At 39.1% G+C, this 17850-nt stretch overlaps 1 protein-coding gene across 10 annotated transcripts; it reads left to right on the top strand.

Annotated features, from left to right (window-relative positions):
- The first annotated feature begins 457 nt into the window (after window positions 1–457).
- Window positions 458–11761, top strand: LOC131251780 (pentatricopeptide repeat-containing protein At5g24830-like). 10 transcript variants are annotated; one of them, XM_058252727.1, is made up of 10 exons: window positions 462–1215; window positions 1305–1450; window positions 2475–2663; window positions 4700–6557; window positions 6687–6785; window positions 7136–7215; window positions 7482–7655; window positions 9462–9595; window positions 10139–10226; window positions 11269–11761. In XM_058252727.1, exons 1-4 carry the CDS (start codon window positions 1210–1212, stop codon window positions 6240–6242), a joined length of 1884 nt encoding a protein of 627 aa, XP_058108710.1. In that variant the 5' UTR covers window positions 462–1209; the 3' UTR covers window positions 6243–6557; window positions 6687–6785; window positions 7136–7215; window positions 7482–7655; window positions 9462–9595; window positions 10139–10226; window positions 11269–11761. The 10 variants fall into 10 exon arrangements, with proteins under 10 accessions (XP_058108714.1, XP_058108710.1, XP_058108709.1 ...); XM_058252726.1 differs by having other exon boundaries at window positions 7569–7655; XM_058252724.1 differs by lacking the exon at window positions 7482–7655 and having other exon boundaries at window positions 4700–6575.
- Window positions 11762–17850: the final 6089 nt, after the last annotated feature.

Below are 17850 nucleotides of genomic sequence, written 5' to 3' on the forward strand. Positions count from 1 at the left end.
ATAAACATAAATTTCTCTATGACTATGATGCATTGAATTTGATCATTGAAGCTGCATGGCCGTAGATCTAAAAATATCTTTAAGGCTGTCCATGTTTTTTATACAACCGCTTCCTACTCGATGATTGATCAAGCCAACATGCTAGCCAGGACCATTCATCAATGGCTTAGATTTCAAGTTGGGCCCATCCCTCAGGATGTTTAGTCTCCAAGCCCTGCCTTCAAGGGCGGGCCACTCAAGCCAGCCGGGGTTGCCCGCCCATTACCACCTTTGCTTGTAAGAGAAGTGTTCGCCTGTGTATCATCCAATACACTTTAACAGAGTATCAAAGTTTTTATCTTCTTCTTCTTTTTTTAATCTTTTTTTTTTTAAAAAAAAAAATTAGTTTTAAAAACCTGAAAATGATGTAGATGCCGTTGGATCGCAAACCTTTTCTAGTTTGTAATAGGGTCGAGCCATCTCTTCACCGTAAGCACATGTATGGGTGATATTTCAATCGAGACCGTCCATCTAGACGGCCCGGTTCATTAAATGGCACTAATTGAAAATGATACCTATCTGACAATCCTATCCCTTAGCTTTCATCGTTTCCAATAACTCAACGTAGATGGTATTCCATCCACAGTAAGGCCCACTATATGGAAGGTCTTGATTGGCAGATCATCCTGCCACGTGTGCTGCTGTCACGAACCTTATTTTTGGACAATATTGATCCAAGAGCCAGCAGATCCACTACTATTTCAACGGTCTATGTTTGCATTCGCCTCATAGATGGAGGCGAGACGCAGCACGTGTGGGAAATCCCAGCCTTTCATCACGCAATCCCCACTCTGAAGATGCAGTGCCTTGAAAAGCAGGCCCGTAAGATCATCAGGTAGGCCACCAGTGTCCAAAACCAAGAAACGATTAGAGAGATTGATCAACGCTCAGAATTCAATGTCCAAACCGTGGCTCACATTACTATCAGACCGTCTTGAATTTTCATAAATAGCAACTAACCACTCTTGATACGCCCGATGAACGGCTCCAAATATCACACACGTGTGCCTTGTTGACACGAGCAATGCGAGTGCACTTGCATTTCTTGCATCAGAACCCTATACTTCCTCCGCCTGTAACAGATACCTGTATCTAGGGTTTCAAGTCAGCCTTCCGAAAGAAAAAGCTCGAAATGAAATAATCCCCCCCAAAAAGAAAGGAAAATCTCAAATGGTGGTAAGAAAAAATCATTTGTCGATCTTTTATTCAACTTTAGGTGCGATTTTTTCTAATTTTTAATTCACTATTTTTGAATTATTTTTCAGTTTCTCGTTGCAAACGAGCATTCCCATTTCTATCGTCTTTTTCGGATTTTCAACACAAGCGTCTGCACCCAAGCTTTCATCTTTGGATTCAATCAGATTCTCTCGAGAATTTTCTGTGAGAATTCTCACATCCAAACGGGAAAAAGGTAGGATCTTTCTTCTCTTCAATATCTCGTGATTTTTTTTGGTAATGCATTTTCGAATTATTTTGATTTTAAATTTTTTATTGGGTTTTTTTTTTAATTTCCTGATTTCTGATTTTGGTTTTTTTTTTTGGTAATATTTTCATTTTTCTGAAATGGGTTTTCTTTTAAATTTTGATTTTTGGTGAATTCCCCTTTTTTTGGGATGTGCAATTGACTTTGGTTGCAAAGGTGTGGATACGAAGGATTTCATTTTTTTTAATTTTTAATTTTTTTTCGGTTAGAAAATGTTAGTAGTGTGCGATTGGGTGCTCGATGGAATCAAATTGCAATGGCTAATTTAAATAAAGAGTGAATGAATGAAGTGGAAATGGCGCTTATTCTAATTCACATTGACTACCAAATGCGTTTTAGTTTGACTTGAAGTAATGGTAATGGGGATTTGGGTTCTGGTTGATCACGATGAATGGCGTGGGGCTATTGCCGGCTAAACCTGCATTTGGTCATTTCCTCTTTAGTGAATCAGGTAATTGCAACAGATTCAATGGAGCATCCAAATACACGTTTATGTTTCAAGTGCAACTTAAAATGAACACAATCACAATTTGAAAATGGTTATTCTCTGTATATTACTGTGCTTCAAGTTAGTTATTGTGATAAAAATCAATACTACCTCTGAAGGCAGTTTTGTTTTCTCAATTTTTCATTGTTTCCATTTCTGTTTTTTTTTTTTGGATGATTTTCTTATTTACTTTATGGATTTTCTTTAATTGTAATTTTTTTGTGAATCTGATCGGGAGTATTTTTAAATGCATTTTCATGATTCCTGATTTGGGTTACCTGGTTTCTGATTTGTGTTTCATTTTAGTTTCAATTTCTTGGGATCGCTGATTTGGGTTTCTTTAAATGGCATCTGTCATGATTTTTTCTTTGCTTTTTAATTGTAATTTGTTTCATCTCTGTTTTTTTTTTTTTTTCATGGGTTGTGATATTTGATATGTTCTTTTCCCTGAATTGGCTTCTGTAGGAATGGTGACATCTCGAGTTCTGTGCTTGAAAATCCGATGGTGAATGTTGAGGAACCTTACCAGATTAGAACCCAAGATTTTTTTTTGAAAAGGAAGGATGATTATAAGGACAATAGAGATCCGCAGGCTGTTTTCAATGCATTGGATGCTATGCTGAGGGCCACTTTAGAGCATTTGAAGAAGATAAGGTCGGCTCTTGGATTTAGTTGTCATGCATTCGCCATGTTTGCATACATTCTACAATTGCTTTGCATGCTTTCTACAATTGCTTTACAATGAATTCCTGATTGGGCATATCATTTCCTTGGTTGTATGAATCAATTGGTTAAAGTACTTAAAACATCCAAACAACCACGAGTCATGCTCTCTTTGAGAAAAGTTGATATTGAAACTGTTCAAGTTAGGGCCTGTTTGAACAATGGGAAAAGAAAAGAAAACCGTAATGATTATCCAATGGTGATTTCCCAAGATTTCTCATGAGCATGGATTCCCGTGGATTCCATTTTGGGGTGCTTGTTTGGATAACAAGCGGTAATCCAAGTAAAGCTCTTGTGTTTTGTGCATGAGAATTTTACTATGTTGTTTGGGTAATGATTGCATTTTGAAATCCAATCTTTCCTTTGCCATTTTCAACATGGTTACACGTCCCGTCATAGGAAAAGTCATCCTTTCTCTCTTCTTTTCTTTTCTTTTCTTTTCCACAATCCAAACAGGCCCTTACTTTAATTCAGGTTTCATATGGACTCAAGGTGTGGAACAAAAAAGGTTCTAGTCTTCCCGTAAAACCTAGGATACCCAGATGTTTGTGTGTGCCAAGCCCAATGTAGCAACATGGCATCAAGTGGTAACAGCTGCAGACTCCACTAGGATTGTTGTATGATAGAGTTTAAATATGTCCTTCTATGTTGGGTTCATCAACTCTCAACAATCTTTTCATGGTAGCAGCATGTTGGAGTGGGATATCCATGTCCTGGATTTTGGAGATATGGAGTTATGTCCCACACCCTGTATGCATGTTTGTATCCAGGTTATCTGCGTATAGTATCTTGAAAGCCAAAAGGTTAATTCAGCCCCCTTCTGAATGGTTTTTGTTTCTTGTTGGGTCGAATTACATGCTTCACAGATGGGCCAATTATCTCTGTCTTTAGCTGATATATAGGCAACATCATTTTGCTCATATATACATGATTTTCTCTCTTAAAAAATGGTCAAAATCAATGCTCATAATTGGATGAATTTTGTGATGATTTTTCTAGGCCTGGTTCCTTCACGATGTTCTTGAAGAGATGAGAAATGCACTTTGGACAGTCATTTTTATGCTTGTACATCTTCTTTACTGAGCCTGAATCAGATAATTTCACTGTATTTCAGCGTTAGGAGTGCAACTCAGGCAGTTTGGGTCGGTTTGAGGGTCAACCTGAGCCTGACCTGACATCAAGAGGACCCAACCCGACCCTGATTCCAATCCAGGGTGATCAACTCGAACCCAACCTGAATTCCTCTATACTCAACCCTAAACTAGGGGTGCAACTCGGGCAGGTTGGGTCGGGTTGAGGGTCAACCTGAGCTTAAGAAGACCCAACCTGCAGCCTGACTAACACGAGTTCCAACCCGAACCCAACCCCACCCAAATATGTGTGATTATTCCCAACCTGACCTAACTCGACTTGAATTTGCTCGACCTTAACCCATCCCGATTCAACTCGGTTGGTGTTTTGCAACCCAAAACCAACACGAGGACCTTGGCAGCCCGACCCAACCTGACCCCAACTCAGGTTGGGCAAACTAGGGGTGTTTTTCACCCAAGTTGCAGCCCCACCCTAAACTGACCCAACCTGACCCAAATTCATGTGATTATTCCCAACCCAACCTAACCCCACCTGAATTTGTTGAACCCGAACCAAACCAGATTTCAAATGGGATTGGAATTTTTGAACCCTAACCCGACTTGAGGACCCTGACAACCCAACCCATACTCAGGTTGGGTCAGCATGGTTTGTGTCAACCCAAACCCATGCTGCAACCCTATCCCGCATGAAGCATCTGATTTGTGACTTCGATATAGGATTTGTTGTTTTGTTTTGTTTTGTTTTTTGTTTTTTTAACGTACTAGTGATATGATATATTTCCGTCCCTATTGATGTTACGAATGTGATGTAATGCTATGGTATCCTTTATCCTCAATTCCAAGTTTCTCCAATCCGGTTCCCTCAAAATTGTGCAGGGAAAGCATAGTGATGACTGGGACATATAGCTTGGCCACCGCTAATCCTGGCTTTATGGAGTGCAGTTCCGAATCCAACTTAGCTAAACAAGCTGCCCTGATTAAGATGTTGTGCGTGGAAGGAAAGGTAGGAGTAGCCGTCCAGCTTCGGAATGAGATGCTACAACAATGTGTCATTCCAGATGTGTTTACGTACAACTACCTTATGAATGGACTATGCAAGATGGGTGACCTGCCAAAGGCAAACTGGCTTTTGAAAGAGATGCTTGAAGTGGGTGTATTGCCGAATTGCATTACGTATAATACTCTGATTGACGGATATTGCCGTTGCAATAATGTTGATGAAGCTCTCAATCTTGTTTTTTCGATGGTTAAAACTGGCATTAGACCCACCAAAGTAACTTGTAATATACTCGTTCATGCCCTTTGCAACAGGGGTCTATTGGATGATGCGAGGAAACTTCTCACAGAAATATTAGAAGAGCATGAGGCCACGAATCTGATCACTTCAACCATACTCATTGATGGGTGTTGTAGGAATGGGGATATGGTTCAGGCACTTGAATTTTGGGATGAGATGTCGAGGAAAGGTATTGAAATTGATGTTACTGCATACAATGTCATCATCAATGGATTCTGTTTGGCTCGGGATATGAAGCTTGCATATGGGTATTTCTGTGAAATGTCAAAAAGAGGCTTTCTTCCGGATGTAGTCACATATAACACTCTTATAAATGGGTTTTGTAAAGAAGGAAGATTCGACGAAGCTTGCAATATCTTCACGAAGATGTCTGCTATGGGTGTTGTAGCCGATCAGATTTCATACAAAATGCTTATTCAGAGTCTCTGTCTGCAGGGTTACATCCTTGAAGCTACTGATATTCTACATAAAATGTTAGAGGAGTCAATGGTCCCTGAGCCTCTTATTTGGAATGTTGTGATCAATGGGTATGGAAGGTATGGAGATTTACACAATGCTTGCTGGTTTCGAGATCAGATGACAGCATTGGGTGTGATGCCAAATGTCTATACTTACAATGCATTAATTCATGCGTACGTGAAGGTAGGGAATTTTGTCGATGCCCTATCGGTAAAGCAGGAGATGCTTTCAAACGGGTTTTCTCCAGATGTTGTTACCTATAACTTGTTGATAGGTGGTGTGTGTAATTTTGGTCATATTCAGTTTGCACTTGAATTGCATGATGAAATGCTGAAAAGAGGCTATCAACCCGACATCTTCACCTATACCGAGTTGATTCGAGGTCTTTGCATGAAGGGGAAATTGGAGGAAGCTGAAGAGCTTCTTGGGAAGATGCAAAGATCGGGCTTGCTTATTGACCATGTACCATTTCAGATACTCATTAAGAAGTATTGCAAGAGGAGAGAGCCAATAAAGGCATTTGAGCTCTATGAGGAAATGGTGGGGATGGGGCTTGTAAGCCGTCCTTCTACTTATTACGCTCTAATCTCAGAATTGAGGAAGGGAGGATTTACACAAGAAGCTATTCGAGTTTGTGACCATTGGGATGAATTGGTCATGTAGACGGTTTTTTTTTTTCCCTTCCACAGCGGCCTATTTTTGCTGTTGCCATTCTATATACGTGGGACCCACATTTGTTTGCCACAGCATGCATTGACATGACTGTGACCCTTTTTCTTGCTCCTTGAGAGTCCTTGCTTGCACAAGCACGGATTTATGTGTGAGTTTCCTGACCCCAAAAGACGGAGCAGGTCTAGCATAGTCACCTGCAGGAATGCCCATGTGTCATAGAAAGAAAATGGGGTTTGCAATCCACTAGTGGGGATGTTGACAGTGGCAGGTTCGGGCAGCGTTCCAGAAAATTCGTGCTAAAAAAACGTGAGTGTATTTGCAAATGTAGGGTTCTTATACCTATTGCTGTTGCAGTTTGAGTCATTTGGTGTTATGTTTTTCGATTTGAAAATGGACCCTATCACCATTTGGGATGTTTTTTGTGCATATTTGCAGTCGTGAGCCCTTTGCAAGAGATATCGTTGATGGCTCTCACGGGAATGCTGGCAAAAGAACTGATGTTAATCCTGAACTGCCATGACTGAAAATTTTGAGGTAAATTACCTTGTGTTAATCCGGTAATGGTCTTTCAAATTAGAGGAATGCTACTTGAAGTTGCTAAATCCAGGACGCACTGCACGTGCTCCACAGTTAATATACACACCTTAGCTGAAAACTCAGGCCTTTCCAGTCAAGAGGTGGGTCACATGTGTATGAGAGAAATGGATGTTTAAGTCTGGTCATGTCTACTTGTAGTCGCCAAACCATGATGCCCCGCATGTGATGTCTGGCTTTGGTGACTGCAGATGGATGATTGCAAGTAGGCAGTTGTCTTGTATTAAAAAAATGCATGTGTATTTCAGTTAGATTCCTTGTTTAATTTGTGAATATATTTCCATTGGCAGATTCTGTTTGCTGTACTTGATGCAATGCTGTCTCTAATCGAAGTGGAAAGTGTCTTTTGCTTACCAAATTGCGATTCAAGGTAAATGCTCCTCTTTCAATAGCTCATTGCGGAACAGGTTGGTCAACACAATCTTTTCTGATTAGGGTCATTAAAAGAAGCATTGTGCAATGCTAGGGCGGATTGTTCAGTACCACTTGGGTTTCCAACTTTGTACAAGTAGCACAAGTATGGCCCATGGTTCAGTGAACTAAACAATTGATATTATGGGTCCTACTCTTGATGGCCCATGCACTGAAAATCCCCTAGATTGGAAAAATCCTAATCCTTCGATGGCTGTTGAGCAGATAATTCTTAACAAAGTAAATACAGCAACAGTTTGCATCCAACCCAAAAGGGCCAAATATTATGTAGCTTCGATTGTCCAATTTCAGTGAATTTTGGCGCATGGGCCACTGTCCACAATGAGGTCCACTTACACGAGGTTTGGATTGCTGAAACATTGGCCCCACTTATACAAGGTGAGAACATGAATTTAACTGTACAGCCTTTCAGCCAAGAATTGTATCATACCTATTGAAGAAAAAAAAATATGAAAATTTCCAATTCAAGTGGGATTCTATTTCTGTGCATAAACAATTATTATTTTTTGTTTGACCGGTAACTACAGACATGTCAATAGATGTGGTGGTAATCACATCACAAAATTAAGGAAAGCAGAAAAAGGGTTCACTATCAGCACTTTACAGTGGGTTAGACTTGCGAGCAACCGTGACAGCAATATGATATGGGTGGCCCCTGTTGTACAAATGCAATCAGGACACACCTTATTTTAGTTTCTGACCTGTCTCCCTATATCATTCCTCATATGTAAAGACAGCGTCATATGTTACAAGGAGGATTGGCAAGCCCAGAGACCCGACTCAAGTTGGAGTCAAACAAGTCAGGATGAGTTGCCGAGTTTGAAACCATGGTCTATGATGACAAAGTGTCCTAGTGCTGCCATTGGAAAGTGCTACATGAATGTATTCATAAAGTTCCCTTTCATCTATTTTCAATTTATTTATTTTTCCGTAAGGGCTTGTTCGATTACAAGGATTCCTTAGGAAAAGAGCATTTTTCCTTGATTTGACATTTTCTGCTGTTCGATTTCCAAAGAGAACTATGAATTCCACAAAGCAATTATTAGCATTATCCATAGTTGCAATTCTCTAGCACATGATACAAGGTGACCATTGTCTGAAGAATCGGAGATTTTCACTTATGAAACGAACTGACCCCTAAAAGGGAATCCATATGTCAGTAGTGCTGATGGAAATAATGATTAAATAATTATTATAGCTATCTATTTCTACATTGGATTCCTCAAAATCGAACAAGCCTGAAATCTATTGTTAAGTAGAAGATTTCTCAACACTCCTAGGCATCCATCTCCCCTCCGTTTTGTTGTTTCTGAGTCTGAAGTCATAGTTCTTTATAGGCACCGTGGCCCATGTGACAAACAATAGCAAGTCCTCTTGTTCTTCTGCTGGGCTCCTTTGATGACAAAATAGCCAAGTTCATTCGCTTGTTCACCTCGGCTAGCAATGAAATTTTGATTTCACCAGGAAATTCATGGTCAAATCTTTTTATAATTTCTCCAAATGTGGATGAGGGTGTTGGGTAGAGTTCGATGGTACCATGGCCTGCCAAGAGTTTTAGCTTTTGGTTGGGGGGTGAGGATAAAATCATTGCGATAGATAACATAAGGAGATGAAACAGAATTATCAACAACAGATGCATCATCTGCTTGAGAAATGAGAACATTCTGTGGCCATCATTTATTCACTCTACCTATCGTAGGAGTGGATGATCTAAACCTTTCAGAGGGTCTGGATTATTGTTTGATGCATTTTAGCCGTCAACACCTATGGTTGGGATATTTGGAGCCGGGTGCTATGTTGGTTTGAATGGAAGTGGGTGATCCCAAGCATTTGCAGTGTTCTTTCCTGCTTGGAAAAAAAGTGGTCTGCTGGGAAGGAAACGTTGAACCCGGTAACAATTCCCGATGCTGGCATGCCTACAGTCTATTCCGAAGGAACTTAGTAACAATTCCTGATTCAGCATCTGGTCAGAATCATCAGGGGTGGCATTTCCTGAGGATTAAGGTAAGTGGGATTGAGTGGACTTCCAATTTGGATGCACCCAATTGAATAATGAATATTCATCTTGGATTCTGAGTCTTCGACTCCGTGAACTTGCTCTATTTTTCAAACAAGGATTCAATTGGACTTCAGTTATATTGATAGAGCAATTGAAAACTTGTCATTTTGCTTCTAAATTTTCAGGAGACTGTTCATCAGTTCCGTGGGCCATGCCACACAGTTCGATGGAGAAGGCAATTGAGGCATGGCTTGACTTATGATAGTGGAATACATCTTCGATTTGTAACAATGCTGCGGATCTTGATTGAAACTTTCTGGTAATTATTTCTTCTTGATCAGTGCTACTTTAATTAATCATTCCATGTGTTTTGAAAAGTTTCCTCATAAAGGGAAATGATCACATACGATCCTGATCCTATCTCTGAACTTTCACATCCAACCCTTTATTTTCCACCAACTTGTCACATTTGTGGGTATCCAAGCCATGCAAGAAGTGGGCCATATTGTGACAATCGCCTTTATCCGCTCATCAGGGAGCCAATATTGAAATCAATGGACAGCCGATGGTACGATTCAACATACAGGTGGGGCCCATCCAATGAGCAGATCAACCTGATTTCCATGCCAATTGATCTTCATGGTGGTGCCCACCTTTTGGAAGGATAAAATTTCCCACACATGCGACACATTGGTGGGAAGAAAAGGTGTGGATGTGAAGTGCATGTACACGGGTTGTATCGGGATCATTTTCTCCTTCATAAATTGGTGCGCCAAACATTTTGGTGGGCATCATTTGTATTTCAGCCTTCCATTATAGCTAAACAAGGTTTGACTTGGATTACATTGACATTTTAATGAAGGGAAAATGCTAGATTGGAGCTGTCCATCAGGTGGGCCTTATCTTATTTGTGTGATGGCCTATCAGAATCAGCCCATTCAACAGATCAGGTGGGCCATATGTGTATCTTGAATGGATATGTATTTGGTTTACTTTTCCTTTATTTTCCATTTTCTGTGTAGTGTTGCACCTGAAGAGGTCAGTTATCATCTCAGTCCCAGATCATTCGAACATAAATTTCCTACAACCCCTGTTACAGGAAGCCCGTGTAACCAAAAGCTTTGTGGGGCCCACCAGGATCTCTGTTTATATCTGTGCTGTCCATCAGTTGCACCAGCTCATGTTAAGGCCTGAGCTTAATAATCATGCATATGCAAAAAACAGTGAGATTGAACACCTACCATTGAAACTGCTTGGGGACCATAGAAGTCTTGGTTCAGGCTGATATTTGTGTTTTCCCTTCATCCTAGTTGGAATGACCTTATGAACAGGTTGGATAGCATATAAACATCACAGTGGGTCCCACTGAGGTTTCAATGGTGTGCATATCCATCACCACAATCTCCCACAGTGCGGCCTACTTGAGTTTTGGATCTGCATCATATTTAGGTTCATATCCTACATGAGCTTGCAAAGCCAATGGATGGAGTTGATGTCACGTGAACATTGTGACAGGCTCCATAGAGCTTTTGGTAATACTGGCTCTTGTAACAGGGTCGCAGGAAATTCATGTTAGGATCGTTTCTTTGTTTAGGTGATTGTTGTTGGCCCCACATTTCCAAATGCTCTCTCCAACAAAACTCTGGCATGTGCAATCAAAGGCGACATATCACCCGCCACTCTCAAGGACCGGACACATAGCAGATGGAGGGAGGGAGGGAGGGAGGGAGGTCCGGGTCAACTTATCTAGACTCGGTTCCATATCCAGGCAAGTCGGCCCGAGTCACACCCCATCTATTGACTTGAATGAGTCTGCACCCAATTCAAACGGGTCTTAAAACTATGCTTGCAGGTTACAATCAGCTGTTGGTGATTGGTAATTCATTACTAAAAAATACAAAAGAAGAGGAATTGTGCCCACAACTTTGATTTTATGTCCAACAAAGTTTACCTTGGCAGGAGAATCTAAACCTTTCAATTTGCCACTTTCAGATGCATGGTGGCTCGCGGGGGCATTTGAAGATGTACGGTGGCACGTGGCATATGCCCACATGGTCATTTTGGAACATTTGGCACATTCAGGAGCTTGAAGGTGGGATGTGGCACGCACTTGTGGAGTACTTGAAAATTGAGGGTTGAATTTACGTTTTACATTAGTAATTGTAGAAATATGTGGCACAAGTGTCACTTATACCATACATGCCTACAAAAAGTTGGTACTTGTTCTTGTACCTTTGGAAATATAGGCCAACACCCACCTTAAATGTGGATTGCCTTATCTAGATAATTTAATCTCTACCATATATAAAGATAAGACAATTTTACCTATGTAATTAGTTTTTAAATGAGGTAAGGCTTTTCTTTATTTGAAGACAAGGGAGTAGTTTTAAAGAAAATGGTATTTAGGAATTTAGAAATGTATGATTGGTTTCTATTAGGAGAATTGTTTCTACTTTAGTATAGTAAGATTGTTGATACATGGGCACATGAATCTAATGAAATTAATTGAATTGTAGAAATTGTGAGTTTAAGTTCAGATGGATTTTAATTAAAGACTTGTTTGAATTTGCTAAGAAAAATCAAGGAAAATTGTGTTTTTTGAAAACTACTCTAAAACAATGAGAAACGAAATGTTGTTTCCTTTGATTGTTTTTCAAAAAGAAATTTTTTTTTGGAAGTTTTTCTTCATTTTTAAATTTGTTTTTGTCCTTTGGGGGAAAAGAGTCTTTCATGAAAATTTTGCTTAAAAAGTAAGGGAATAGGTGTAAAGATAGACTATGGCATGTCTTACATTCTCATACATGATACATTGGCACTAGTGGGATATTGGTATGCGTGGATGCTTGAAGGTGAACGGTGGAACATGTTACACTTGTGGCATATGTAAAGTGCTAACAAATGAATGGCAACATGTCTGACAAGAGGACATGTGACATGTTTGCACATGTGAGGTGCTTGAAGACAAGAGTAGCACAATGGCCCATTGTATAGTACTTTAAAATGGATTATGGCACATTGGTCCATATGTGGAGCACTTGAAAGTGGTTGGTAAATGTTACATATGAAGCACTTAAAAGATGGATTGCAGCTAGATGGCACATGTGACTCAATAACACATGCAACATGTGCCACGTGTAGAACATTTGAAGATGAGGTAAACAAGTGGTAGATTGAGTGAAGATAACCTCGGTTCAACATAGAGGTCTTAGTATCGATTCCCTGGTGGGGGTGGCTAACAGTGGAGTATGTACACACAGGGTGTGTACTAACAAGCTAACCTTAAAAAAAGAAGAAAAAAAAAAAAAAGGAAAAGGAAAAAAGATGAGGGATGATGACATGTGTCATAGTGATATGTATGACACTTTAAGATGGATGGTGGTACCATACATGTGGTGCATCGGTACATGCGGGGCAGTTAAAGAAGGACAGTTACACATAGAAGATGGGTAGTGACACAAGTAGTTACCATATGGGGGCACTTTATAGACACGGTATTTTTTATTTTTTATTTTTCTTCTTCCGTTTTCTTTAATTTTTTGAAAATGGTGTTTCTTAAATCTGGAGAAGAAAATGAAATTATAGTCGTTCTTCAGAAATACGTAGAGAATTGGAAATGACGATTTCAAGAAATATGTAACAATAAATAATGAAATAGCCTTTTTCATGGAGAACGTTTCTTGAATTTATATTTCACTTAATCTAAATACGCCTTAAAGAATGATCAATTTTATTTTCTAAATGGATCATTGGTGGATATTTAACGATGACCAAATAAAATTCTATAAAATAATAAATAAATGCTTATTAATTAGATATTAGAATTGTTAAATTAATTTAAAATTTAGAAAATAAACTATCTAATATTATTCCCAATTGGGCAGTCTACTTAAATTCCAAGTGGCCGAGTATCAACCTTCACACTTTTTTAGATTAACAAATAGCTATCTTTTACAGCTTTTACTGTCTTACGCTACCGGAGTTCAACTTTTTGATGGCCAAACAAGCTTATAAGGTCTACAGATAGGCTATAATAATTTTCGTTTAACACCATCTTAAAAGTGGTAGTGACTCATTTCTCTTCACATGTTGCATTAATATGCATCTATCCAAACCATTGAAATTGTGGGTCCCATTCTAAATGGAGCATGCATCTAAAGTCACACCGACCAAACAATCATAACCGTCTAATTAATGGCTATCACATAGGTGGAAAGTAAATAGTGAGTGGTCCAATATCGAAGGGCAAAATCAGATGGTTGATATTAACTTCTCAGCGATAATCAGGACAACGTAGTAGGATATCAAACAACCTTTCAGTAACCAGCCAGCTATCCAGACTCTTGAAATTGTGGGTCCCATGGTAGATGGAGCATGACTTTAAAATCACACTGATCAAGCAATCTTAACCATCTAATTAATGGCTATTACATAGTGGTCAAGACAATATTAAGACCGTCCAAATTCGAAGGGCAAAATCAGATGGTTAATATGAACTTTCCAGCACAGTTTTTTTGGTTAGGATCCGTCCTCAGCTGGGCTAGCTATTTGGATGGTATGGATTTGTGCACACCTATATAATGTGTACGTTTGAAGAATTACCACCATATTTTTAAAATGGTGGAAAACTATCATCATAGGACGATCACATTACAATGGAGTTAGGAATTTTCTAAAGAGCTTTTTCCGACTGTATGCCTCACTTCCAAGTCACCGTCCTTTCTCCTGCCATACACTATTACCCTTCAGTATAGGCTCATTTTTACCGGACCAAAATGCCCCTCTTTATATCTTTTATTATTATTATTTTTTTTCACATGCACATACGCCCCTACACACTCACGCCGTAGTGGGTTTTCACCACCTATGGACACTCGAAACCCTCGACCGGGTGTTGAATCTCCCGAGAGTCTATCACCCGAGCAAGAGCAAGGATCCAGCTTTCACCCCTCTTTGTAATTTGCATTCCTTTCACACGGCAGTACTACTGCCGGTGGCGGCAGTGCCACCCGGACTGTCAGCGGGTGGGAGCACTACCGCCGGCGGTACTACCGCCGTGAAATCAGTTGTTAGGATTGTTCTGTCAATCTGATTTTTGTTACGTGGCTTAGCACGGTGGGTTCCACAATTTAGGGCACGTGTGCAATTTCTCGGTGCACCTATATCAAGCATCATATCGTACCTGAGTATTATATAACTCCCTAAACTCATTACGTTTGATCAATGTCCATTGGTGACCATCAATTGGACGGTTAGCATTTATCCATTCACATTCTTTTTATGTTTACGATGCATTCAAAGCAGGCCCCACGGCATTTGGATGGTTTTGATTGATGGTGAGATGGCTACCTTATTAACTGTACGAGAGATGATATGTAGAGCCAGGAGTACCGGAATATGGTAAAGCCATGTTGCTGGGGAACGGATTGGCTACTCCCCCTGACACCAGCCCCGTGGCTGGTGGTCGGAGCTCTGTGGGCCCCACCATGATGTACATGTTTCATCCATTCCGTTAATCCATTTTAATAGATCATTTTATGGCTCTATATAGAAAATGATAGGAATATAAATCTTAGGTGGGCCACACCAGAGGACAAAAATAATGAATGGATATTCACAATTAAAATCCTCCTAAGGCCCCGTGTAATGTTTATTTGACATCCAATCTGTTGATTTGGTCATAAAGACCCAGATGAAGGGAAAAAATAAATATCAACTTGATCCAAAACTTTTATGGCCCCCAAAACGTTTTTAATGGTCAAAATTCATTCAACACTACTTCCTGTAATGTGGTCCACTTGAGATTGAGATATACTTCATTTTTTTTATCATACCATAAAATGATATATAAAAATAGATGGACAGCATGGATGACACACATACATCATGGTGGGCCCCACAGAGCACCGACCACCAGCCAATGGCTGGTGTCAGGGGGAGTAGCCAATCCGTTCCCATGTTGTTGCATTACATGTGGAAAGGTTACCTTTCAATCAATAGTGTAGATCTAGAGGGACCCACCATGGATGGAAATTAATTCAACATAGATGGGATGATCTTAGTCGTCTAAATAGTGACTTTCAAATGGCCGGTCAGAAATGAAAATAGTTAATGGTCAACGTTAAGTGATTCATATGATCTTCTTATTGTTATGGGCGGCTTGCGTTTCAATTTTTTCATGTATTAGATAATCCTGCCCCCTCACAATACTAATCATCAACCTTTTTTGTTTTTTACCATGCCTTTTTGAAGGCCACTGAATGGATGGCTAGGAACATCCTAGCCATTGAAGCACTTCTAATCAATGGTGAATTTGGCGAATGGACGGTCGCGAATAATGAAATAGCCATCTACATTAACAGAGATGACTTTAATATATTTTATTTTATGTATGCCCACCTTATCATCTCCTTTAAAAATAACATGGTACTTTTTAGTAATTTGTTATTGATGGGCATGAACATCATCATCCTGCGCAAATACTCATTTTTGGTTTCCAATGGTCTAATAATATTGAAATGAGTAAAATTCACCGCGAAGTGAATGCAATTTCCTGTGAAGTGAGTGAACTTGACTCCGAAGTGAATGAAATTCACGGTGAAGTTAGTGAACTTCATCGCGAAGAGAATGAAATTCACCGTAAAAACCATGAAATGAATAAAATTCACCGTGAAGTGAGTGAACTTGACCATGAAGTGAGTGAAAATTCATTGCAAAGTGAATAAACTTGACCACGAAGTTATTTAAACTTAATCGGGAAGTGAATGAAATTCACCGCGAAGTGAGTGAAATTCACCACGAAGTAAATAAATTTGACTATGAAGTGAGTGAACTTCACCACAAAATGAATGTACTTGATTGCGAAGTGAGTGAACTTCACGGCGAAGTGAATGAAATCCATTGCGAAGTAAGTGAACTTCACCATAAAGTGAGTGAACTTAACTGCAAAGTGATTCAAATTCACCACAAAGTAAATGAAATTCACCGTGAAATGAGTGAATTTGACCGCGAAGTAAATGAAATTCATCACGAAGTGAGTGAAATTCATCATGAAGTGAGTGAACTTGACTGCAAAATGAATAAAATTCACCACGAAGTGAATAAAATTTACCACGAAGTGAATGAAATTCACCGCAAAGTGAGTGATCTTGACTGCGAAGTGAATGAAATTCACCGCGAAGTGAGTGAACTTGACCGCGAAATGAATGAAATTTATCGCGAAGTTAGTGAAATTCATTGCGAAGTGAGTGAACTTGACCTCGAAGTGAGCGAAATTCACCGAGAAGTCACTTCAATTCATTGCAAAGTTAGTTAAATTAACCGTACTAATATACAAACAAATCACCATTTACAATAAAATCACTATTTACAAATAAATTAATTAACAATTCACAAGCATATCTTCATTCACCCTGAATTTTATACAAGACATCATTTACAACAATTTACAACATTTCTCAAAATTTCTCCATTCCTCTCATGCCTAAGCCAAATATCATTTATTGTGAAGACTTAAGCAATCATAAGCTATTGACTTCCTAAAGATGAGAGCGGATTTTTGCAAGTCTGTTCCTAACAAAATTTGACTACTGCACAAAATGTCAATATATTTCATGACAAATATGACATACTTATATCTGTTCGTCTGATTTGGTATGGAAATATCTTATCTAAAGATCCAATCCTTCTCATTCAACGCAGACGTATCTCATGTGGCATGAAATATAATAGGCAAGCCCTCCTTTATCAGCTCAATCTATTCCCTATATCAACTGACTGCTCTCGAATATAAACTATCGAGAATAACAATCTCTCGTTCTTGATGGTGAATGACCATCAGGTATCAATGACTATTGTCGTGGTTCATTGGTACGTATGCCTGTCAATGTTTGACAAGATAAAATATCATTAGAGAATTGATATAAATGATAAGTAAATGAAATTGACCGCGAAATGAATAAAATTAACTGCGAACTAAGTCAACTTGATCACGAACATCGTGAAATTGACGGATAACTGAATGAACTTCACCGCGAAGTGAATGAAATTCTTGGTCAAAATGTCAATTTCCCAAGTTATGTGTTATATATTTGCTTGAGAACATCATAAAATTAACCGTGAATTAAGTAAAATTGGCAGTGAACTGAGTAAGATTGACCGTGAACTGAGTAAGATTAACCACGAACTGATTCAAATTGATCGTGAACATTGTGAAATTTATCGTGAAATTGATCGACGACAAAGTGAAATTGGCCGATAACTACTTGAAATTGATATCTTCAACTAAGTTAAATTGATCGTGAACTAAGCTAAATTGACCACGAACATCGTGAAATTGATTGCAAACTTAGTGAAATTGACTGTGAACATCGTGAAAATAACCGATAACTAAGTGAAATTGACTAAGAATCCACTTAAGTTAGTGAAATTGACCACGAACTGAGTTAAATTGACCGTGAATTGAGTTAAATTAACTGATAAGTGTCTAAAATTGATCGAGAATTCTCTCATGAAGTTGTCGGTCAGTTTTCGAAAGTTCTCGGTTAACACAATGTCAATTTTAAGTAGTTATCGGTC

This window comes from Magnolia sinica, chromosome 7 (genome assembly GCF_029962835.1).
Source record: "Magnolia sinica isolate HGM2019 chromosome 7, MsV1, whole genome shotgun sequence".
NCBI classification, from domain to species: Eukaryota; Viridiplantae; Streptophyta; class Magnoliopsida; order Magnoliales; family Magnoliaceae; genus Magnolia; species Magnolia sinica.